General features: G+C 38.8%; 1 protein-coding gene across 3 annotated transcripts; it reads left to right on the top strand.

The window, feature by feature from the left end:
- The first annotated feature begins 2,141 nt into the window (after window positions 1–2,141).
- On the top strand, window positions 2,142–25,003 carry wt1a (WT1 transcription factor a). Of its 3 annotated transcripts, none has more exons than XM_086074224.1 (8): window positions 2,142–2,966; window positions 5,264–5,386; window positions 7,482–7,584; window positions 15,795–15,885; window positions 20,169–20,313; window positions 21,442–21,531; window positions 23,528–23,611; window positions 23,800–25,003. In XM_086074224.1, the coding sequence occupies exons 1-8, from the start codon at window positions 2,492–2,494 to the stop codon at window positions 23,919–23,921; spliced, it is 1,233 nt and encodes a 410-aa protein (XP_085930350.1). In that variant the 5' UTR covers window positions 2,142–2,491; the 3' UTR covers window positions 23,922–25,003. The 3 variants fall into 3 exon arrangements, with proteins under 3 accessions (XP_085930350.1, XP_085930349.1, XP_085930347.1); XM_086074223.1 differs by having other exon boundaries at window positions 2,143–2,966; window positions 7,485–7,584; window positions 23,528–23,620; XM_086074221.1 differs by having other exon boundaries at window positions 2,144–2,966; window positions 23,528–23,620.

The raw sequence follows: 25,003 nt of genomic DNA, 5'->3' as shown, positions 1-25,003 counted from the left end.
GCTATCTCCCTGCATGAAATTATACAGTGAACTACTGAACTGTATGGAATGCTTATGAAATAAGATAAAAACATTAAATGAAGCAAAATTGTGAGAAGGCAAGTTTGCTGGAGGTCAAAATGACTTTTGAGGACCAAAATAATAAAAAATATATATATCACTATCTGCCATTTTGGTTGTTTACTTGTTAGATTAGAACGCTTTCAGGTCGGAACCAGGAAAAAACAACTCAGATATATCCGACATATATATCGAGATATATCGCTAATTCAGTAACAGAGTTTAACGGAAGTATTAGACACATCTCTCAATATGACGCACTACAGTAGTAAACTACAACAACAATAATCATATTGTTTAAATAATACTTCTTTGAAAGTGTCAAACAAAACTAACCCATGTTACCTATACATATTCAAAAATCAATTATGACACTGTAAAAAGTTTCCCACACACCGTGCTATGTTGAATATCTGTCAATAGTTCATAGTTGAACACATCATTTGTTTTCAACTGAAGTGACAATTGGACACAAAGACAAGTTTGTGTCTTTTTGCTCTGTGTTTTGCTGATAAACGATCCACTGATCCATCATGATAAGCCTTGTGATCTGTGATAGGTTTCGAACGAAGAAATAAGCCAGCAGCGCTAAGCGCACGCTCACACACTTTTCTCCTGATGTCTATTTCCTTTCCATTCTCAATGTGAACTTAGCTGCCCATCCCAAAAGAGCACTCTTGCATCTGACTGATCAACCAATATTGCTGAAGATTGATGGCTATACTGCCGACAGTGGAACGCATTCCTCTGCTCCAAACAACATATCCTCAGATGAGATTTCACAAGTGTTATGCTCACTTTATTTATTTATTTGACTGGCCACGGTACAACAAGCAAGAAAAGACGCCTTAATCAGTTTGGCAACAGCGGTTCTCCACTCAGACATCATTTTCAAATCATTGTCCAGGGTCTGCTGTCCATATAAGGCACTTCCGGTGTTAATTGTTTTTAATTTCTTGCGTTTAATTTTGCAGATGTGCTCGGTTGCACATATGCCTCAGCCATTCACATTATCTGGTCTGTTTTGTCCCAGCAAATTAGAGTTTATACGCTTCAACACATGCATGCGTCACAGTAAACTTGATATATTTTTCCTGTCCGATAAGGCCCACTGAAGCAAGCAGAGAGATCATCTGCAATTGTATATATATTACATAACAGTGACAATAGCATACCTTCGAATTTAATGTCTGTATTCATTTATTTCCAAGAGCAGTTTTGCACTGGTTTAAAAGATAATAACTGGATTCTCTTTCTGTGAACAACAGAGAGTTTGACTGAAAGCTGGTGTTTCAAAATTCCAATCATGTTTTAATGTATCACATGGGGGTGAAAAGTGTATAATTATGGGCAAAATAATGGCAGGTATACATTTCTAAATTTAGTATGTGTGTGAAATGTTTTGCTAAATAATTGTGCCAACAAATGTGTTGATAGTCAAAACCATGGAAATATGACCCACAATATTTTTTTTATCATGCACAATAAAATGTGTATTTTTTTTCTTCTAGCTACTTTCATTTTATGACTTTATCTAGTGACATTCATTTTGGAGTGGCACTATCTTTCTTAATCAACACGAGCCAAATAATAGTCAAACCAAGTCCATCTTCAAGATAAGACAAAATATTCCACTCGGACACATTAAAAATTTTTACATAAATATGTTAACAAAATATAAAAAAAACAAGACAAGACAATCTGAGTCTGACAATGCGGAAATTTACAAATACACACATAATGTAATGTAATTTAATGTGATGCAGCATATTTTAATTTAACACAATATAAGTTTATAGACTATAAATTGTAAATTATAAAGCATATAAAATATTTTTGGTATGCTGATTGAAATATAATTGTGGTTATGATATTTTTTTTCTCATCTGGCTTAAAGCATGCGGTTATTTTTCAAAATAAATAATACTCACTCATAAAGCATTTTCTCATGATTGTATGTAAAAAAATAAATGCTCTAAATGAAAATACATGGGTGTATAAATATAGTGTCACCTCCTGACTCCGCCTACACATCTACCCAGATGGAGAGCATGGAGGGTAAAGAGGGCTACTCCTCCTCACTGGTCCACTCCTCTCCCTCCATTCACAGAGAAGACTTTTACCGAAGACAACCTCTGTGCTCCTTGAATGGACCAAACACTCCTCCACGCCAACGCGAAGACCACAGCTGCTTGTCCTCTTCCGCTTTTCTTCTCAATGTAGTTAAGTTGGCCTCTACTTCACCATGATCTTGAAAAGTTTCTGCAGAGTGTTTGGTATTTTCCTAAATCTGATGGCCATCAACTGAGCCAGACTTTGGAAAGACTTCTTCTTCTTCTTCTTCAAGAGGGCAGTGAGGCGGTTTAATTGACAAGCAGCTTGAGAACATTTAAAGGTCACTTCCATTTTCTTTTTTTGGTCCTGGACCACGATGGGTTCAGATGTACGTGACCTGAACTCCCTCCTACCTTCAGTCCCAGCCGGGCCCAGTCCAAGCTGCCCGGCCCTCCCAGTCAGCACGGCCCCTCAGTGGGCTCCAGTTCTGGACTTCCACACCGCCACCTCCCCTTACTCGTCTCTGGGAGCCCCTCACACGTCCCTGGGGCCGCACTCGTTCATCAAGCAGGAGCCCAGCTGGGGCAGCGCGGGGGAACCCCACCACCTGGACTCGGATCCTCACTGCGGCCTCAGCGCCTTCACCGTCCACTTCTCGGGGCAGTTCACGGGCACGGGGGCCTGTCGGTACGGAGCCGCCTTCGGGGCGCCCCCTCCTGCGCCGGCCCCCTCCGGCCAGCCACCTTCAGTGGGTGCCCCGCATCATCACCAACCTCCCAGCAGGATGTTTAGCAACCCGCCATACCTGACCAACTGCATGGACACACAGCCTACTGCCCGCAACCAGACAGGTATTGTAAAGTGTGTGTGTGTGTGTGTGTGTGTGTGTGTGTGTGCGCGCGTGTGTGTTCCCCGATCCATTGTCAACACGTGTAGCTCATTCTCTTAACATCACATCTGCGTGACCTACGACCTCTTTCTAGATGTTGCCTTCAGGGCCTGCAATCCCTTGTTCACTTCAATCTCCCAATGTGTCACTGACTTTATTGACGGTGTGATGAACAAGATTCCGAAGAAATAAAAAAAAATCTAAACATATTTTTAAAGTACATCTCTACATTTAACATTTGACAGTTGCTTTGTGCAGGTCATGTATGTATAAGCCATGTTTTATTCCAAATGAACATTTACAGTACAAGACCATTATTTGGATTTGTTTACATCATTTAGCACCACAATTGACATGACAAAATTGAAGCCAAATGCTTCTGTTTATTTTTCTTCGGTTCTGTTTATATTTACATTGTAACTGCACAATAAAAGTGGAGTCAAAAAGCAATTCTTAATTTTCATTTCTTTGTCAGAGAGAAATTAATTGAATAACATACTTGTGTTGTTGGAGAACTGCACTGCTTCATGCTGAATTTTATTTGTTACGTTATTAAGTTACAGAATACAATTTCATGGAAATTACAACCGCAATAAAACAATTTTGTTAAATTAGTATGTCTCGGACAATGCGAGTAAACATTGAGCGTTATTACTTTTGTAAAGGCCGAATACGATTTTTATTGGATTTTATGAGATTGTGCAAATGTGTCTGATGAGATGCTCTTATTAATATTGATGAGTTATTAAAGGTCAGCACCAAAAAAAAAAGTATTTATTTTTTTCAAATTAATTTAACAACTGTATCGAAATATATTTTTGACTTCATTTGAACCCTAAACGGCTTTGCATGTGTGCTATGAATTTTTCTCATCTAGTTTTCCTATATTTTAGTATTTAAAAATGCAACCGCATTTTGTCATACACTGTATTAGGCACTAAAAATTAATTAATTGTTTCAAATTATTTTCTTATTGCACACAACTGGATTTTATTTAGTACCCAAACTATGATTTTTAGATCTCAATATTGTGCTGCAAGAGACTAAATGATTAAATGTTCAACAACGAGGATCACATTCTGTTGCGTTCATGCAGTTATAATAGATCTGTTTATCCGTGCCCAGTAGATTAATTAGCAATAACATGCTTATCAAGCAGATAATTTAGGAAAAACATTATAATGAAAGCACTGAGCTGACCTCTAACCTGTTTTATCTGGTCCCTGCTGTGGCTGGATGAGCACACGCAAACAAACTAACAGCAGGACTCAGGTCACGCAGTACAACTGATAGCGGCGCAGGGTCACTCGGGGACCATCCTCGCAAAAGCGCCCAGTGCCCATGGGTGAGCCTGGCTTTGTCTGGTCTATATGTGTGTCATTCAAGATTTTGGGCTACACATTTTGAGAGTAATGAGCCTGTGAGAGGATTTTCAAATGAAAAGAAGAATTTAATTCCTCATTAAAAAAATTCAATAAATAAATAAAATATGCGGGAACATATGACTACATTACACTGCAACATGTTGCATTTAAACGTAACTAACTGAGTGTGTGCGTCAAGTGTGATTTATGGGAACGAGTTCTGCCATTTAGTCAGTCATGTCATGAATCACTTCTGAGTGTCAGACACTGATTCACTGTGTGTGTTTATTTTATTACAGATCTGAAAACTAAATAATTGTTGATAATACAAATAATATGGATGTGTAACTAATTGCTGTTTAAACACAGGGTTTAACATGCTCGGAAACTCTATGCTAATTTCATATTGTGTTTAGAATAAGAAATATTGCATATTGTTACATTTGGTATGGAGGTGGATGCGAACGCAAGTAAGCAGGACATGTTCTAAAACAAAATGTATTTATTTTGTAAAAGAACCCAAACAAACAAGGTACCGGGAATCAAAATTATAGAATAAACAAAAGTCCAAAATAAAAAGAACCCTAAAACAATTTAAAAACAAAGAGAAACAAGGACAATGAACCGACAAGAAAGGGGAAAAAAGCAGGGAACTAAATACGAACACAGTGGCAAGAAAACAAGAGACACCTGGACTGGCTAAGGGAGCACAGGTGGACACAATAAAACTTAATCAGACAGAAGGACACAAAGAAACATGGCAACTAATGTAACCAAAACCAAAACATGACACACATACATTAATGTGTATTGACAGATGTATCGTCCATGGAACTCAGATGGACTTATTATCACGGTATCCATTCAACTTGAATTTTGTGTTTGTATGTTACAGGTTACGGCGCTGTCTCGTTCGATGGCGCCAGCAATTACGGTCACACTCCAACCCACCCCAGCTCGCAGTTCTCCAACCACTCCTTCAAACATGAAGACACTTTAAGTCATCAGAATGCCATTGGTATGTTTTGACATGATGTAACATCACACAGAAATCAATGCGTCGCACCCTCAGGAGAGTAAAACAAATTTAGCTGAATATGTATTTTCGTCCAGTGAGCCCATGTGACCTCACCGCGGGGACGTCTTGTGACGTCTCCGCGATGACCTGGCCTGTCGGAAGAATAAATCAGCCACATCCTGACTCACAAACTCCCTCGGCTTCTCCTCTCTCATCTACTCTTTCATCCGCCCACCCAGCTCATTAAAATTACCCGGCGTATGTTATTGGTGAGAAGTGAAAATAGTGCGTAGTGTGTGTTGTGTGATTGTTTTAATACATTTTGGGGCATCTCTGCAGCAGAAATAAGCAGCACTTTTGGAGCTGCGGGAGCAATTGGAATGCGGGGAAGTGTCAAGGGAGCAGTTCACTCTGGATGGGTAGCAGATACAGGAAAAAAAAAAAGATTTGGGGATCATAATTGAAAAAAGGGGGTGAATAGAAAAGGCCTGAAAGTGGACTAAAATAAGGGAACTTGAAACCCAACATTGCTTTCCGTTGACCCTGGGACCTCCGTGGCTGAATGCGAATTTTCAATCTACCATTTGTCAGTATTTTGAATCAAATTCTCCAATGTAAATAACAATAATCCAATCCTGGGTCAAACTGTTCCGATCATGAAACTTTTATTAAATAGTTTTTTTCACAATCAAGAATACTTGATGCAACTTCAGTAAACTGTAATCAAGACTTCCATGCAAATTATACCTATACCTTAAAAATGACAAGTGGTGACATGTATGTGATATGCGCTCACTTCACATACTTTTTGCTGTTTTTGCTATTACTTTTTTTTTTTATTGTCATCTCATGTTCTTAATGTCTCAACACCTTTATTGAGGCTAATTCTAATTTTAGATTAATTCTCACAAAAGGTACAAAAAACAAACAAAGAAATAAGCAAAAACAGATGCCCATACAGGTGATTTTTCTGCGTGTTTTAATGTGGTTTGATCCAAGACAGGTGGTGCCTTGATTTACGAGTGCCTCAATTTAAAAGTTTTTCGATTTATGAGCCATCTCTTGGTGATTGTTTACTTTATGTTGTAAACAGTGTTGCCACCATTAACTTGAAAAAGTAACTTAGTCACATTAATGCTTTTAAAAGTGACTTAGGTACTTAACTGATTACTTGATTTCAAAAGTAACTAAGTTAAATTAGAAGTTACCTGACTTCAGCAGACACTGGCAAGCTTGATTAACATAAAAATGACACCCGGTTTTGCAACGTAATAAAAAATGCATTTTTAACCGTGACATTTAAACGGATTGTTTTCTTTTCTATTAAAAGCTTGACATAATTTTTTTATATAAAAAAAAATAACGAGTCTTTTCTAGATTGAATTTTCTTTGTGTGTTAGGAATAAGGTGTCCTTTGGTATTTATTTATTTTTTATTATTAATCATTAACTAGTTGTTTAGTTGTGTTGCATGCACAACACACATTGGAGTTACCACCTTGGTAGAAAACTAAGTATGTGTCGTTTGTTAAGTATTGACAAGTTTTACTCACTGAGGCGATAAATGATAACTTTGATGGTGAAAGGTGTTTCCCAGGTGAAATTGTGGCATCGCCTTCTTATCAAAAGTAAATGAATATGACATAGTAATGTTACGTGAGATTGATGTGTAACTTTAGTCTCATTACTTGGCTGGGAAAAGTAAGACGTTAGCCATTACCGGAAAATACACATTACTGTCATCACTGGTTGTGAATCAAAATCTTAGGTAAAAGCTTCAAATATGTTTTTTAAAAAGGAGTGAAAGCATTTCTAATGTACGGTGTCGTTTACTGAAAAGTACAAATAGTCAAACACGCAAATACAAAATGTAAACACTCGCAGGAGAGGAGATCCACTTCGCCAAAACTCACTGCATTTAAATGCACACACACAACACAACAGCTGTTGTTGTGACTCAACTTGACTCAACATATAGTAATTACACTTCAGAAAACCAATTTATGATGAAAGAAACAAATGCATACAAATATAGACAGTATATAACTGTACACATATTTCTGTGTGTGTCTCTTTATGTCTGTGTACATGTGTAGCAGAGCAGCAGTATCCTATGCCCCCTTCTATGTATGGATGCCACACCCCTTCAGACAGCTGTACAGGCAGTCAGGCTCTGCTCCTGAGGAACCCTTACAACAGGTATCGCACTCATACACACACTTTTATGTACACTTTTATCGTCACGAAGGCCGACCTGACAGGCAAAATCTATTTTTATGAGACAGCAGAAATTAAAGGTGGGAATGTTTTGCAGCTATTGTTTCACACAAGGAGGTTGTAATTCAGGGAACGGGTGGCAGGATGCAGTTTGAACAGGATGTTCACCTTCAGGACAGGTCTCGGTGCCTTTGCGGCTTTCCTCTCGGTGTTGTTCAATTTCCTTTTCTGACGGTTGTATATGCACGCGTGGTCAGACATATATGATGGATGAGTTTGAAAAGTCATTCTAAAATTTGGGCTAGACTCTTAAAGAAGTTCAGAAACCTGGAGTTCCATTTTTTCCCTTTTTTTTATGTAATGTGTTTTTGCAAAATCTTTGCTTTCTGAAATGCTGTAAATTATTTTTTTCATATAAGGGGCTCAACATTGGATTTGGATAAGATAATTATTGTTGCTGTCCTGTGAAAACCACGTGTCAATTTTTGTAATTTTTACGTTAAAAAAAAAGGACATAAGTGGTTTTCACAGGACAGCGGTGATGTGTTTTGAAGCTAATCTAAAAAAAATAATCTTTTGAAAAGACACACTAGAGGATCAAAAATGCATTTCCAAACTGTAGCCTGCTCTGGCAAAAAGGGTTTGTCTGTATGTTGCAGATATTTCTGACGAGTTATTGGCAAGAATAGATCAGGGGGCCAAATATGTTGATATGGAGATTCGTCAACAAATGGTCTTTATTTTATTTTATCAGCAGCCAAAAGGTTAAAATTATAGTCGGTGTATGACAATAAGTGATTAGTAGACAATGTGCATCATTAGCTAGTGCGTGTTTGTAGCTAGCGCATCCTGGGAAACCTGCATCAAAATAACCCGAAAGCTCCTCGCCTCTAACATCCTTTCACAAATGATTGCACTTAGCAACCAATTCAAGTCGAAATTACTCAACATGACCCTCCAGCATGAAATTAAACAGAAGAGAGACGTGTTTCCTAACAAAGGTAGGTTAACCCTTTCTTACCTTATAGCAGAAGCGGCCACCACTTCATTCTGCTTTTGTACGTTATGTTTCCTAACACAACATCCTTCACATACCATGACAGTGTTTTCCTTCAATCTGGCAGCAGTAGAGTTTCTGTAAATGCCACAGTGGGGTGTGTGTATGCGATAGAGAGAGAGAGAGAGAGAGAGAGCGAGAGAGAGAGAGAGAGAGAGAGAGAGAGAGAGAGAGAGAGAGAGAGAGAGAGAGAGAGAGAGAGAGAAAGATATGGCTTATGTTTATGACAAAGACAACCAGCAGACCTCCAAGTTCATGTTCACCCCCGTTTCTCTTTCACACACGCACACACGTATGAGTTGACGTGGTTGTCTAATCTCACAGCCTGGTACTAGTTGGACTGTCTTTAGTCTGCATGTTGTCAACTTGGCCCGCTCGAGCCACGTTGTAAATACTGTGTGTTGTTTATAGCATTTATTCCAGGGATGGCGCTGCACCGGGGGGTAGAGGGGCTGGAGCCCCGTCAGAAATCTGTCTAACCCTAGTTCAGGGCCTCCAGCATTTTATGTGATATTTCTAAAATAAGACAGCTGGGTTAGGCCCCAGCACGCCCGCGACCCTTGTGAGGATAAGCGCTTCGGAAAATAGATGGTTATTTCCTCAGCCCCGCTTATGTATTGGTCAAGCCCCCCATTAGCCCAGGGAGAGAAAAAAAATCCCGGAGCCATCCCTGACTGATCTATTCTGAGACAGGGTGCACTGCTGCACTTCTTTATCCACACAACTTTTGATGGTTTTTATTAAGCTGCAGTGTCCAAAATGTTTAAATCTCTTTCGAAAACTTATATTTAGTTAAATGAGTAATTGTCTTTTAACCAAATACTTATTTCTCAGTGGAACTGTGTGCATTAGTTTTTCCGTTATTGCATAATGCTGTAATTTTTACCAGGGTGTCGTGTTACTTTATTGTGCTGTGAGATATCATCAGGACTACTGTGGTCTGAACATTTTGAATTATTTACTACAAATATTGTGTTCATCCATCTATGCCAGTGACGTATAGTGTCAGGAAGAACAAGGAAATGCTTTTCCACTAGATGGTAGAAGGCGCAATTAAGCTGTATATCCACATATTGCCGTTCAATAGATGTTGTTTAAAAGCCTCAATTTAGTAGTCCAGATTTGTGGGGTAATCGAGAAAAGATCATCCTTGTTTGTCCTTTTTGTAACAATTTGGTTTGGAGACCATGTGCTGTGAGATTTTTTCTAATTTAAAATTAACTCAGTAAAGGTTGAGATACTTGTTTGAGCAATATCCGCTTGCTTTTGCGTTCTAGTAGAATCGTTCTACCATTTAATAGCAGGAAACAAGAAATCATAGGTCTAAGGCTAAAAAGGTTTATGTTACATGGCAAGCTTTAGGAAAACACTGTCAAATTGCAATGTTGAATCTTGTGTCCAGCATCATGGTCACCTATTTCTGTTTATGGGGGCTGGCCACGAAATGGTAGCTGGTATCGCTTCGACTTCTACTCGTCTATCCGGATTGTTTGCAGGCTGCAGGTGGTGTACTGTAGATGGGAGGCTGTAAATCCATGCATGAGTGTGTGTACATAAATGTTCGCATGGAAGTTCTCAGTAGTGCCTCTTGGCTTTGTTCCATTCACGTTGCTGGTGAGTTCAGCTGTCTTGAGGAGTGTGTTATTGTCTTCTTTAAACTCAAATTGTGACTGTGTGCTGTGTGTGTTGTCATTAGTCACCAGTTTGCCTTTTAGGACAACATGACGCTACATAACATCACAGCAGGACACTCACCCTCCTCCTTTTCTGGCAATAGACCGTCCTTTACGCAGCTCATGAGTTTTTTTTTTTCCTTCTACATCTTGTCTGTCCTCCACAGTGGTGAATATTTATATCAAATGACCTCTCAGTTGGAGTGCCTGGCGGGCCTGCAGTGCCCCGTCCTGCTGCGTTGGGTTGGCGGCGCGGGCCGTGTTGGGGTGGGGGGCGCTCCTGCTCCTGGGTTTGCTCTCCGGCCGGTGACCCTGGCAGGGCCCGGGGGTCGTCCTTTGGCGCTGCCGCGGCCTGGGGGGCCCTGAGGTGTTGCGCTTGCTCTGTCCTGGCGGGGGTCGACGGCTCCCCTCTTTGGTGGATATTTTCATGCATGCCAGATCCACCACACCAGCATCTATTGAAACTCAGACACAATCTGCTTCTTCCTCAGGTCATTGAATCGGTGGAGGCTGGTGTCTGTCGATCTCACTCTTTCCTCAGTCTCTCCTTTGGTCTCTTGAGGTTTCCCTAATTTGTTGGAATTTAGATGTTTCTGGGGTTGGTGAAGGACTCTGGTTGGTGGCCCGGTGGGTGGTGGGTTGTGTCTGGTCGGTGCTGGATTTCACTTTCCTTTGTTTTCTTTGGTCCTTCCTCGGGTCTCCTGACGTCGGTGTGAACGGTATGGGATTTTTTAAATAGGTTCTTGGTGAACTAACGAATACACACACACTCGCACGCACGCACGCACATACACATACTCACCCACATACAAAATAATAAAACTAAATAAATAAATAAATAAAAAAGAAAATACAGCGCGGAATGACAGAGGGTATTTTCATATGCTTTTTTAGTGTAGTCTGCAGAAAGGCAAAGTGCACATGGTAATGTTTTTGCATATTCACTACGTGACATAGTGGTTGAGTGGCACATCTGCCTCACAGTTCTGAGGTTAGGGGTTTGAAACTGGGCTCCTCTCTTATGTGGAGTTCGCATGCATTCCCTGTGCTTGCATGAGTTTCCTCCAGGTACTCCATAACACTCATTTTAGGTTCACTGAAGACTTCTGAGTGTGAATGGGTATTTGTCTATCTTGTAAGATGTGTAGAAAATGGATGGATATTCATGACCTAATATCATCAAATATATATATATATATATATATACTGTACTTATGATGAAATGTGCATTTTAGAATATGTTCATGTCAAGAAAAGGGTAAAAAAGTCATGCAATGGAAAACTCACCATATTCATATCATCTGTTGGCCAATTTCTTGTTTAATGTTGATAAAAATTGACTGATGCAATCAGATCATTACAACGACGCCAGACGTAAACAGTAGACACTAAATCAGCCATAAGGTGCTTTTAATCCCTTTCAGCACTGAAAAATTGGGGATTTTCTCATCGATCTTCAAATGAATTGTAAGTAGATGTTGTGCTGTTAGAAATTCATATTGGTTCCCACACTTTGTTTTCTCAATTAACTACAAGCAGACAAGGTAGGCTATAAGTAATATGTTAATTTGCTGACAGGGCGGACATTTTTGGCTAATATCAGCATTTTATGACCACATGGTGGACCTTCACTTCGCAACGTTAACATGACTTTGTGCTTTTTGACGTTCAGATTTTCACTGATAGATTGGACATTTTAGGATTGACAAGAGCCAACTACACACATGATATGATGAAAATTACACCCCCAAAAAATCATATCGGAAGTGATAACAATACACTTGATCATGTTGTGGACAATAAAACAATGCAAAAAGATGTGTTATTAAGCAAAGAAAGCAGTGTGTGCAACTTGCCAATATAATTTGCATCCAATGAAAACACATGTAACCATATTTAAGTGATCTGCAAGCCTTTGCTTACAAATTCTAACATTTCTTTCTTGATGCTTGTTCATTCCTAGGTTTAGTAGTTTCAGCCAGCGCCTTCATTTTTGAATAGCTTGATGAAGATAAGTAACTATAGTAACTAGATTAGTAACTACAAGATTTAAGTAGACTAGATGAGTAAATAGACCCTCTTTAAAATGGCATTTATGGGACACAAAAGTCAGCTATCATATCCAGGTTTTATAGAAATATGTTGTAATTACTTGGTGTAGCGTATGGCATTCCTGAATTTACATCTATTACGTGATGATGTAATTGAACGTGAATTTGTGTACCCAGGAAGAAGAAGAAATAAAAAGGCGGCAATCAGTGCGATGCAAGTCTGGTCTGCTCAGTGGTGTTAATTTCAGACTAAAACACTACACTTGGTCAAAGTCAATCCAGGTTCCATGCAGCATCTTGTCCAGATTCCACTTTTGCTAGCCATTTAATTGTAACATCCCGAACAAAATCTATAATAAGCATGGTCACCATCTAAGGGAATCTGCGAATTGAGTTTATTATTATGTTTTTAAGTAGGATCATTCTCACTACGAGTGTTGAGTTACTTGATGACCTCATGTAGTTTCATGATGACATGCCAGAAGCAAAATACTTTCATCTTGGAGCTTTTTTAAACAATTGTGAATCATCCTCTGGGAAACACAATGATCTCCATCCTAATTTGGACACCAGTGTCTGTTGACCTCATTTTTGGATCGTGTCATATGTTGGCACCAATCTGCACTTGTCAAGGGTTGGTCAGCAGGGTTGGGGAATCCAGTTCCAGAAAGTAAAATGCCTTCCTTTAGCCACACGTGCTTCTACTCAACTGGCAGGTAAACAAGCTCATTTTCACCTGTTGAGTAGAAGCACGTGACTAAGGCTGTATTCGAGGAAGGTCGGAAGCCAAATTTATTCCAGTTGGCTTTTCCCAGTTCCGACCTGAAAGCGTTTCGGGCGAAAGTAGACAACTAAAATGTTAAATTGTTTTTTAAATGTTGGTCCTCAAAGCTCATTTTGACCTCCAGCAAACTTGCCTTCTTGCAATTTTGCTTCAATTTATTGTTTTTATCTTATTTCAAAAGCATTCCATACAGTTCAGTAGTTTGCCGTATAATTTCATGCAGGACGATAGCAGCATACTGTCACATACCGTATGTTGTGTTACATGAAGTCATGTCAAATATTTATGAATGAAGAAAGTTATCTAGCTTTATACTCAAGTAAATTGTGTTTTACCATTCACGGTCTGTGTTTCCAAAGAGGTCGCCATTGTAGAGTAACGTCACATTGTCGGTGAAGTCGGTGACTTTGCAAGTAGAATTTCCGAGTTCAAGAATGGAGCAAACTGTTTCAGGGTTTTTACTTTCTGGGTGGGCTTCACAACCCTGTCAGTTTTAACGATTCAACAGGCGAAACAGGAAACTAATTTGTAGAGTTTGTGACCGCAATCTAGATAAGCTAACAGTTAGCATAGCGTCTTTTCTATAATCATTACAGTGTCACAAGCTTTACTTTTTACAATATTACTGAGTGAACCTAGATGTGAGTCTCTTCACTTTAACACTAAATATAGCTGATTTGTAAGTAACATTTTATTCATATTATTTGGGTCTTATTGTCAATTGATTGTCGCTGTAGCCACATTGCACCATGTAAGTAGTCAAGACAAATATTTCACTCACTGAACCATAGTCACGCACTCTAAATTTCAGGAGCATTTGACCTTGGAGGTTCCACTGTATCTTGATCAGAGTCATTTTACTGTATATCACACATGATGGAAAAGACAGTTGAGGTCATGCAAGCAAGTAAGTTGTTTGCCATCTGAATTTGTCACAATTTACACTGCTGTACTGATTATTATTATTATTATTAATAATTATTATTTTTTATTCAAATACAACTAATATCAATGCAAATTGGTCCGCAGCTTGCTGCTGTCCACTTACTTTCTTCACTGTGAACATGCGGTGACTTTGCCCATTTGTTTTATTTTCGAGTTCTGCCTCCAGTTTTGCAATCCGGTTTGCTGTGTCTTTACGCTCTATGACAAAAACTAAAACATGAACTTACTCGATCAGAATGATGTCCTGTTTTTGAAAAAGCTGCTGCATCCATCCGCTCTTATCATGGCCAAATTGAAGCCCAAATATGCAAGTGGAAACAAAATGTGTAAAAAGTATAACAAAATGCAGTTCAAAAGGTCCACCCACACCGTACTACTGGAATGTCATCATGACCGGCAAATGTCTTCGAGTGTACGTGGGTGGTTTGGTGTGTAGGTGCTTGATAATAATATGAAGTAATAGTTATTTTCCGGTATTGCATTGTATTGTTGTGATATACAGTAGCTGATGAAAATTGTATGAAAATGTGTTTTATATCAGGCTTTCCCTTTGCACTGCTCTATCAATAGGGGACATGGAGAGGCATGAGGGAGTAAGGTTGAAGAGGAAGAGATGAGAGGGAGGAAGAGGTGGGAGTGGATGGAAGAGAATGAGATAAAGAGAAACTGGATGGAGCTAAGGAGGAAGAGGAAGCATTGGGGAGTTGAGCACAGTTTTAGTTTAGGTCACACAAACACGCACAAGCTGCGTGTGATTTTGTGAACGCGCGAACGCATGAAACATTCGGCTGCGGTGAGATCAATCAACCTGCCGTAGCAAATGAAAGAATTGTCATTGATTTTGGACCCCAAATTCAACCGTTTAGATTGATACTGTGAGGGAGGTATTTACTTGGCATTGCAACGTGCGTGTTTTTGATGGTTGTGTGAAATGGGCACGAAAATTAAGATCGTTTTAATGCCCGAGCGCATGTGCACTGTCTATGAAAATAGAGCCCATATTCTCCCCAGCATGCCCTGGGTCGTTTCCTCCTCTAGGCCTGGCTTTCGATGAGGTCCACGTCCATGTCAGTGAAAACAATGTTTTGATCATTTCATTCATGTCTGGTCGCTTATCTACGACTTGTTTTCCCTGAGTGACTTGAGAGAGACTCCTTGAGACACACAAACGCCTCCACCATATTAGTAAGATAATGGCTCAAGGAGGATGGGTTTTTGTTAATGATTTGACATATGGTATCTATATAGTGAGGTTTTTCTGTGTGGAATTTACATTATCCTTGTGCTCGTGTGGGTCTCTTCACATACCTCAGTCTTCCTCCCACTGTACAAAGATTAGATTGACTGAAGATTGTGAAAGTGAGTGGGGATTGCTGTTTCTCTCTCTCTCTACTGTATGCTTCATTCTGTTATTGTACCTTTGCAAATGGTTAAATATGGAAGTTATATTTAAACGAATCAAAGAATTGTGAGACATTGCAAAAGTTTGGTGTTGTCTTTTCCAACTTTTTTGGGGGGGGTTCTTTGTCCATAGAGGGCAGACACTACAAACACTATTGTTGTGCACTCAAATTGTGTACTGTGTGTCTACTTTATATTCTTGATATTTGGTCCAATCCATTTTCTCCAAACAGTGATTTGTCCCAACACAAGTCTTGTCTCTTCTCTTTGTGTGTTGTCAGTCATGCGGCGGGCTACGACAGTGACCCCATGGTGTACAGCTGCAGCACACAGTACCGCATACACACACATGGCGTCTTCAGGGGACTACAGGTATGTCTGTCTGCGGACTCAGCATTTTAACGTCACTTCATGTTACTTGACTGTTGTGATCCTTGTGATGAACTTTGTGCTTAAATATGCTTTATGATGTTTTTTATTTATTTATTTTCTCTGTAATGAGCCATAAACTATGCTTTGGGACATTTTCTAATCTCGAGATTGTTGCAGTCCTTTTCCCTCTCAGTAATTCCAAACAGTTTAGACTATGACTGCTATCTCTGCCTTTATGCTGTGGAGTAGTGGACTGTATTAAACTATTCAGAATGTTGAGAGACTACGCTTTATAAAAACTGGCTCTGTGCCGTCTAAATATGAGTGATCCATCTGATTTAGGTCAGCTCTGTGTTGTGCTAAGTGCTAAGTACAGTGTAAATATGAATGTAAAGTCTACAAATGGTTATCTGAATCTCTCACTGCTACTCTGTCCTCCCAGCAGAGTCCTACTCTAGAAGCGGCGTTAACCATAAGTTTTTGGTTTCTTAATCTTATTATTATTATTATTATTTATAAAAAAAAAAATTGTGAGCTCAGTATTGTTCATTCAGTAATTTTACCGTTTTGACATGTCATCATCATTGCTCTTTTTTTTCTTCTTTTTTTTCTTTTTTTTTAAATAATTTTTATTTTGTATGTGGGTGAGTATGTGCGCGTGTGTGTGTGTGTGTGTGTTTGTGTGTGTGTGTGTGTGTGTGTGTGTGTGTGTGTGTGTGTGTGTGTGTGTGTGTGTGTGTGTGTGTGTGTGTGTGTGTGTGTGTGCATGTGTGCGTGCGTGTGAGTGTGTACTCATTAGTTCACCTAAAACCTATTAAAAATCCCATACCGTTCACCTAAACCGAATACTTCAGAATCCAGCTAGTCATGAGGTTGTCAAGAGACCCGAGGAAGGATCAAAGAAAATAAAGGAAAGTGAAATCCAGCACCGACCAGATGGTTTCTTAATCTTTTTAAATCACTAGCAAAAATTAGCATGGGACTCCGCTACATTCCAACCCGATCATTCTTGATTCTGTTTTGTGCTACTTAACCGAAACCAGGTGAATTACTCCCTGGATTTGGTGAAAGTCACAGAAGCCACCTTACACAGCCTCTATCAAGCAATTTACAGTTTGCGCACCACAGACAAAGAAGCATTGCGGGAATGACAAGAATGCATAACTTACTAGGCTACTACTGTATCTGGTCTTTTTTCCTCCTCTGATACAGACTGTACAGATAGCTCTCCTGGGCCCTTTGGCAGGTCATTGCACTTTCAAATAAATAAATAAATAAACATCAGCGGGCATGCCATTAGCAATCTTTTCCAATTTGAAGAGCGTCATCCAAACCAAGGACACAATTCAACAGAATTGCCCCAACTTGCACCACATTTCCCTTACACCAAGATTCTAAAGAATCCATGCAGGTGGGCTGCGCTCAACTGGCACCCAAGGACTGAAAATGTTGAGTGGAAGAGGAGCGTTGTTTTGACTGCGGCGCACACGGGTGTTTGGCTTGTGTGTTAAAACAGAACAGTCCTCAGCAGATAAAAGTGTTCTGTGTGGTAAGACAGACCAGTTTTACAGTAATACCTCCACCAATCACACCAAGATCTTGACTGATGGTAGATTTAGTTTCTGAATTACCTACAATATCATACACAAAGGCTAGGTCTGTTTCTGTTTGGTGACCACAACATTTAAAAAAAATAAAAATCCTGCTAAGGTAAATGGTTTTCCTTGTCACATGATCAGACAAGGAACATTTCATTTATTTTATTTGTATTTTTAACAAAAAGTTTACTTCTGGCAGTCAAACTGGTTGAAGGGAACTGAGCAGGCCTTTTTTTGTTTGGATTGACTACAAAATCTAGAATTTCATGGGATGAGAGCCTGTGAAAATGGAAGTTTAATGCTGCTTTTCCACTCGACCGAATCGTCCTTGTTTGGCCCCGGTTGTTTGCGTTGCCATGTGACTTTTTCGGGGCCGATCGGTTACAATGGAACCGCCTTTGAGAACCACGGTCATCCAAGCGGGGCCGTGTCGTCACGGTCATGTGATTGGCCGACAGCGTTACAGCGAGCAACTCCATGGCACAAGCCCATTTCCTGGTTTTACGTAAGGGAGTCAAGAGCGTTACAAGTTAAAAAAAAAAAACGAAGAAGAAGAAGAAGCTTGTGATGAATCTGCAGACACGAAACACATTAGCTACTGGAGTACTTCCCTACAGGCCACATCTTAAATCGGGAGCACATGACAACCAGAAAAAAAGAATCCCCCGCACACTGACAGAAGTTGATTGGACATGGGCTGCGGGAGTGGACCAGGACGGACAGCCTCCCGGCCCAATCGCCACCACCTGCTCGCCGCAAGCGCCACTGCCGGTCGTCCCACAGCTTCGGGCCGGCTGTGCTCCCGCGAGTCGGCCGCACCCTCGGCGCTCGCTCTCTCCGTTAACTCATTCACTGCCATTGACGGCTATAGGCGTCAAAAATTCATTAAATTTCTTTCAGTATGAAAACCTAGAAAAAAAAATCTTGTACATTGTACATTTTATTGTACATTTAGAACAGATATCACAACATATTATATTATATTATTATATATTTGTGATTTATCGTGAGTTAACTATTGAAGTCGATTAATTACAATTTTAAAAAATTACCGCCTGACGCAATTTAAAAAAAAAGAAAAGAAAAGATTAAAAATTAGGAGCGTCAGGCGATAAAAAATTGTAATCGTAATCAATCGCATGACTTCACTAGTTAACTCAAGATTAATCACAAATTTGATATCTGTTCTAAATGTACAATATTTTTTTCTAGGTTTTCATTCTCTTGTGAACAAAAGTGGGAAAAATGTTAATCTAATAGAAATAGTTCAAATGAATTTTTGACGTCTATAGCCGTAAATGGCAGTGAATGAGTTAATGATCCTTCCGCAGGTTCACCTACGGAAACCTTCCGTGCGCCCCTTCGATTTGTCTTTAATTCCTTCGTTCCTCTAATGAAGTAACTTTCACTGATAGTGGATGAATTTATCATGATTGTGGTGAAACAAAAAAATCACAAGTGCACGCAGCGTACGGTCATGGCTCCTAACCTTGCTCTGCAATTTTGAACAAAGTTCACAAACTCCCGAGAATACATTTTGTACCGAGCCCGTTGATTTCCACCAATCCGAACTACTGGTTCAGACCAATCACAGAGCGACATTGTGTTTGGGGCGTGATATGCATCTGTGACGAAACCAGGAAGCCAGTGCCGACTCCGGGGCCAACAAACAAACAAACCTAACATGGACGAATGGACGCTGCAATTAATTCTGTTCTTGCAGAATTACTCACCGTTTCCTTGTTGAATGTTAAACAGCGAGAGGCGCTTCGTGCATTTTTAGCTTGTAAAGATGGTCAAAACAAACGTGCACAGTGCCGCTTCGTCCAATCAGCTCGAAGTATTGTGCAGAATGTCCCGCCGTTCTCGAGCAAATCATCGTGAAATTACCACCGCATGGTTTAGAATTAGAAACTGGGAAGGCCTCCCAGAATTTGGGACTGAGTTGAACTGTCTGCCTTTTTTTCCTCCATATGCTTTTGTGCAACGCTTTTGAAAATACAATTCACTTATAAAGTGGACTTACGCTACATAATGGTGTCTTTGTTCCTACAGTGGCTCGTTGATGAAGGAAAAAAAAAGAGTGTTTTGTGCCCACTCATAATTGTTAAAAATAATAGTTTTGCAACATTAACTTACTTTCTCATGATCGAGTGAATCAAGTTACTTTCAGGATTTAAGGCAGAGCAAGTGACTCAAAGTCAACTTTATCAATGTGTACGCTTGAAGGCCGGATGCAGCTGTGAAGATTTCAAAGGGGGAAAGCATTTTAGAGGAAGAAAAAATAAGGAGTGATATGTTTCATCTGTAACATTCAAAGGCAAAAAAGCATAAAGACAAAAATTCCAGTTTTTGTTCGATTGTTATTGTGCTCAGGCGTATTTCCTGTGTTTGACCTCCACAGGGCATTTGCGGTGAGCTGCAGGGTTCTAATGGGGCACCCTGGGAGAGGCTTCTGTCTAAGAGGCGTGACTAACAGCTCCCGATGGGCTGCAGTCAAATCAGGGTCACCTTACAGCTAATTATTATCTCATGGAAATAAAGAAAGAATATGACCATTTTATGTGAACGATCCCAAGAGAGCCAGGCTGATTAAATTACATGATTAGTCTTATAAACGGAATGAATTAAATCATATAAATCACACAGGCATGAAATACTTAATGTGTTTATGTTTGTGTGCAGGATGTGAGGCGGGTGCCCAGCATTGCTCCAGCAATCGTTCGATCAGAGAGCAGCGAGAAGCGTCCGTTCATGTGTCCGCATCCAGGATGCAACAAGCGCTATTTTAAGCTGTCTCATCTGCAGATGCACGGTCGCAAACACACCGGTGAATATACTGATAGTGCTTTGACAGTTGTCACAGCAACTATTTTGTTGCGCCTTTTTCAGTCACTTTTATCAGACGCCCCTGTGAATTGCCTAGCAGCTTGCGGTTCGATCTGTATCACGATTCATAGGTCACGATTCGATTTGATACCGATTAATCCCGATACGGATCTTTAAGTCGATTATTGCGATGATTTTTTTTACTCAAATTGAGAAAATACTAATCAGTAAACTTCTACATGTACACTGTAAGATTTGTATGAAAATCTACTTCAGGCTTATATCTGTGGTCCGCTGTAATTAACAAACAGGTTGCAATCTGTTTCATGTTTAAACAGCATTGAAATCAAATTTTAAGGCTTAATGTTCCATTAATATAACATTCGTCCATGCTTAAAATGTGAACCCTAATTCTAATTAAGACACTGTGTTGAATATTTCCATCAAAAATTTAGCTTTAAAAATCGATTTGGCTACATATTGAATCGATACGAGAATTGTGTGCTGTAATATCGCGATATATTGCCAAATCGATTTTTTTTAACACCCCTATTACTTATGTACTCCATTACACTCTTTCTTCTACTTTCTGACTTACAGTTGAAGGTTGAGCACAATATGTTCCAACTTCTGATTTGTTAATATATATATATATATATATATATATATATATATATATATATATATATATATATATATATATATATATATATATATATTTATTTATTTATTTTCTGGTAAAACAGTCCATTTAAAAACGATCAAAAGATGATTTTTTTAAGTTGACATCATAATAAAGTTTACTTCAATGCAATGTTTCAGATAACAGTTTTTAACTATCATACATTTTTTATAACTAACTTGCATGTAAATCTTAAAAACAATCAGTTGTGTACTTACCATTAACGTCAATGGGCATGAATGCATGAAAAAAATGACACAAACAAATGTGCAGTTCACCTTATAAGCAAGTATCGTTTCCTCCGAGCCCTCCCCCACCCCGCCCTTCAATCAAATGCTTTATTGTCTCTTTAAATGTACATTATTATACAAATCAACTAGGCTTCAGATTACAATTGCAGGAAAAGTGTGTTCTATCAATACCCTCTCTTTGTGTGTGTGTGTCCAGGGGAGAAACCTTACCACTGTGACGTTGCCGAATGTGGTCGGGGCTTCTCTCGCTCTGACCAGCTCAAAAGACACCAGAGGAGGCACACAGGTTTGATTATTGCCTGGCTTTTAATAGTTCACTTGCTCCTCTCTTTCCTCTCTCCATTTGTCCCAACCTGCTCTTTTTGCATGATTGCCATGATGTGTAAATTGCACAGTTTTGTGTAAGATCAGGTGGCAGATGGATCTTTGAATAGCACCCGGAGATATACCATGTAAAAGAAAGTTAACAACAATCTTCTCTTTTATTAATTTTTTTAGCAATGACATGTACATGTAGTGCTTCTGCCAGACTTACGGGTTCAACTGTATGTCATGCAGGCAGAAAAAATAATGTAATGCAATATATATATACTTTCGTTTTTTGTTTTTGTTGGGGATTTTATTAAAGGGGACGTCAACCCCAATAAATTCTTGACAATAATTTATATGCAGCCCCACTAGTCTAAATATGGTATCCTTTTTTGTTTGTTTGTTTTTTTATTTTATTTTATTTATTTATTTTTTATTTTTAAGAGCTCAGTATTGTTCATTCGGTAATGTCATCATCATCACTTTTTTTTCTTTTTTTTTTGTATGTGGGTAAATATGGTATCCTGGTTAACTCATTCACTGCCATTGACACCTATAAACGTCAAAAATTAATTTGAACTATTTCTATTAGTTAAAAAAAATTTCCCACTTTTGTTAACAAGAGTATGAAAATGTACATTTAGAACAGATATAAAATTTGTGATTAATCGTGAGTAAACTAGTGAAGTCATGCAATTAATTACAATTAAAAATTGTAATCACCTAACGAGATGATTATTAAAAATTAGGGGCGTCAGGCGCTTAAAATTTTTACTCGTAATTAATCGCATAACTTCAATAGTTAACTCACGATTAATCACAAATTTGATATCTGTTCTAAATGTACAATTTAAAAAAACATTGGTTTTTATACTCTTGTTAACAAAAGTAGAAAAAAAAGTTAAACTAATAGTTAAAATGATTTTTGGACGTCTATAACCGTCAATGGCAGTGAATGAGTTGATATTGTATTAGTGGAATATGAGTTAAGCAGCAAAATCCAGCAGTTGTTATCAATATCAGAAGACGGCCATTTTGCCACTTGCTGTCGAGTGAAAATGACATCACAGTTGCTTAGGTCTCAGGGAACAACCAATCACAGCTCATCTTCAGAAAACAGGTGAGCTGTGATAGGTCTTTGCCTGAGCCCTGAGATGTCATATTCAGTTGACAGCAAGTGGTAAAATGGCCGCCCTCTGAGATGGATAACAGCTGGATTATGCCTCATAACTCATATTCCATGAATGTAATATTAATTAGAATGTCTTGTTTAGACTAGTGAGGTCACATATAACACATTATTGTCAAGAAATTTTTAAGCTTGACTTCCCCTTTAACTCATTCACTGCCATTGACGGCTATAGACGTCAAAAATTCATTTGAACTATTTCTATTAAAAAAAAAATCACTTTTGCTAACAAGAGTATGAAAACCTATACTTTTTTATTGTAAATTTAGAACAGATATAACATTTGTGATTAATCGTTAGTTAACTAGTTAAGTCATGTGATTGGTTACAATTAAAAAATGTAATCACCTGACGCCCCTAATTTAAAAAAAAAGGCCGTCAGATGATTAACATTTTTAATCGTAATTAATCGCGTGACTTCTATCGTTGACTCACGATTAATCACAAATTTTATATCTGTTATAAAAAAAAATTTTTTAATTATTCTAGATTTTCATAAAAAAATGAAATGAAATGGGAAAAAAAAGTTAAACTAATAGAATGTTTGACATTTATAGTCGTCAATGGCAGTGAATGAGTTAACTCTTGGTGTCAAAAGTTTGGACGGCCCTGATCTTGGATGAAGTTGCAAAAATCTGGCAAATCTTTGGATTGGCTTTCCTGCAAGTCTCTGCTCTACTTTATGTTTCTGTCTCCCTCTCTGTGCGTGTGCGTGTGTGATGAATACTTCTGTCGTGCGTATGAACCTCCCATCTGTGTGCATGCAAATTGTACACGTGTTTAGGTGTTAAACCCTTCCAATGCGAGACGTGTCAGAGAAAGTTCTCTCGGTCTGACCACCTTAAGACACACACCCGGACTCATACAGGTAAAACAAGTGCGTAAACTTTTCTTTTTTCTTTTATACCTCAACCATGTTCATGTTGACAGTATGCCATAAGATATTATTTGAACATAACATATACATAGTGCATGCTTAAAACGTGCAAAAATGTTGCCATCATTCTTGTATTTCCTAACCCTCCCTTTGTTTTCCATCTCCCACTCACCCTTCAGGCGAGAAGCCGTTCAACTGCCGTTGGCCGAACTGTCAGAAGAAGTTCGCCCGCAGTGATGAGTTGGTGCGGCACCACAACATGCACCAAAGGAACCTCACCAAGCTCCAACTGGCCATCTGAGTCTGTGTTCACTCGCTGTTGCAAAACGTTTGGCACATTTGGTTGATTCTTCTATTCGCCGCAATCAATGAAGCAGATAGCGAAGCTTCCAAAGGACATTTCATTCTTTCCCCTTTCACAAACGCGTCATATCATGAAATTCATGTGCTCATTCTTGTAGGGGGTTTAAGTAAGCCTAAACTCTAGAGTGAAGGTTGAAATGATTCACTTCAGCCCGATCTGACCATGACTCACTCTGAACAATTAATCAGATTTCACCGGAAGAACCTTGTGAGCCAAAAAAGCACACTTTTCACATAAATATTCCCCAAAAGCATTAAATGTGATTTAATGACTGTGGAAAAAGTTGCACCTTACAGAAATAATTTAAGCCTGAGCAAGCAGATTTCCATCATCTAATCTAAGTCAATAGTGACCAAAATAACTCATCTGCCATATTACAGTTCCTTTTTTTTTTTTTGGGCAGTGGCGGGTTTGCAATTGATTCAAGCTGGGCCAACTGCATTTATTAATTAACGGATCAATTAATTTGTTGTAGAAATAGAAGTAGTGATTAACTATCTCTCCCTATTTTTTGTTTACATCTCCCCAAAGTATTCTGTCACAACACCGTTATTCGATCCTCTTCACAAGAGATGTCAAAGGTCAAGATCAGATCTCTCTCGATCAGATACAATAAATAATTATACGCCCTTCAGTTTAGCGTGATCAGCGCTGTTGTAAATCTCCATTTGAACTACTTATTTATTTTTATTTCATGGATGGATTCACTGGAACGAGTTTAAGGGAAAGATATGCTCTTACCTTTTTCAATGCTGTAAAATAATTATAATTTAAAAAAAAAAGTCATCAAAAATCATGTTTATGAAAGAATAACAGCTGAAATGTAATTGAGGCAGTATTTTAATGTTTTGTCTGGGTCACACAATGTAAACATTGTCATGTTTGTGATGTAAACATTTTTTTTTTCCTGAATTCTTGGGGCAAGATTGCATTGCCTTGTCTTGTGTGTCGGGGTGTACATATTAATGGACTTGGCCTTTGTTTTACACACTGCATGTTCTCAAATGTCTGTTGGGTCA

This window comes from Leptonotus elevatus, chromosome 4, assembly GCF_054856555.1.
Source record: "Leptonotus elevatus isolate MCC_2025b chromosome 4, RoL_Lele_1.0, whole genome shotgun sequence".
Taxonomy (NCBI): Eukaryota; Metazoa; Chordata; class Actinopteri; order Syngnathiformes; family Syngnathidae; genus Leptonotus; species Leptonotus elevatus.
This window is presented reverse-complemented; position numbering and strand designations above follow the sequence as displayed.

What these genes read in the sequence shown, in the direction of transcription:
- wt1a (XM_086074221.1), top strand. Translation starts at nt 2,492, where the DNA reads ATGGGTTCAGATGTACGTGACCTGAACTCCCTCCTACCTTCAGTCCCA. An exon ending in TACTGCCCGCAACCAGACAG is followed by an intron (nt 2,967 to 5,263) that starts GTATTGTAAAGT and finishes TGTATGTTACAG; the next exon opens with GTTACGGCGCTGTCTCGTTC. An exon ending in CTGAGGAACCCTTACAACAG is followed by an intron (nt 7,585 to 15,794) that starts GTATCGCACTCA and finishes GTGTGTTGTCAG; the next exon opens with TCATGCGGCGGGCTACGACA.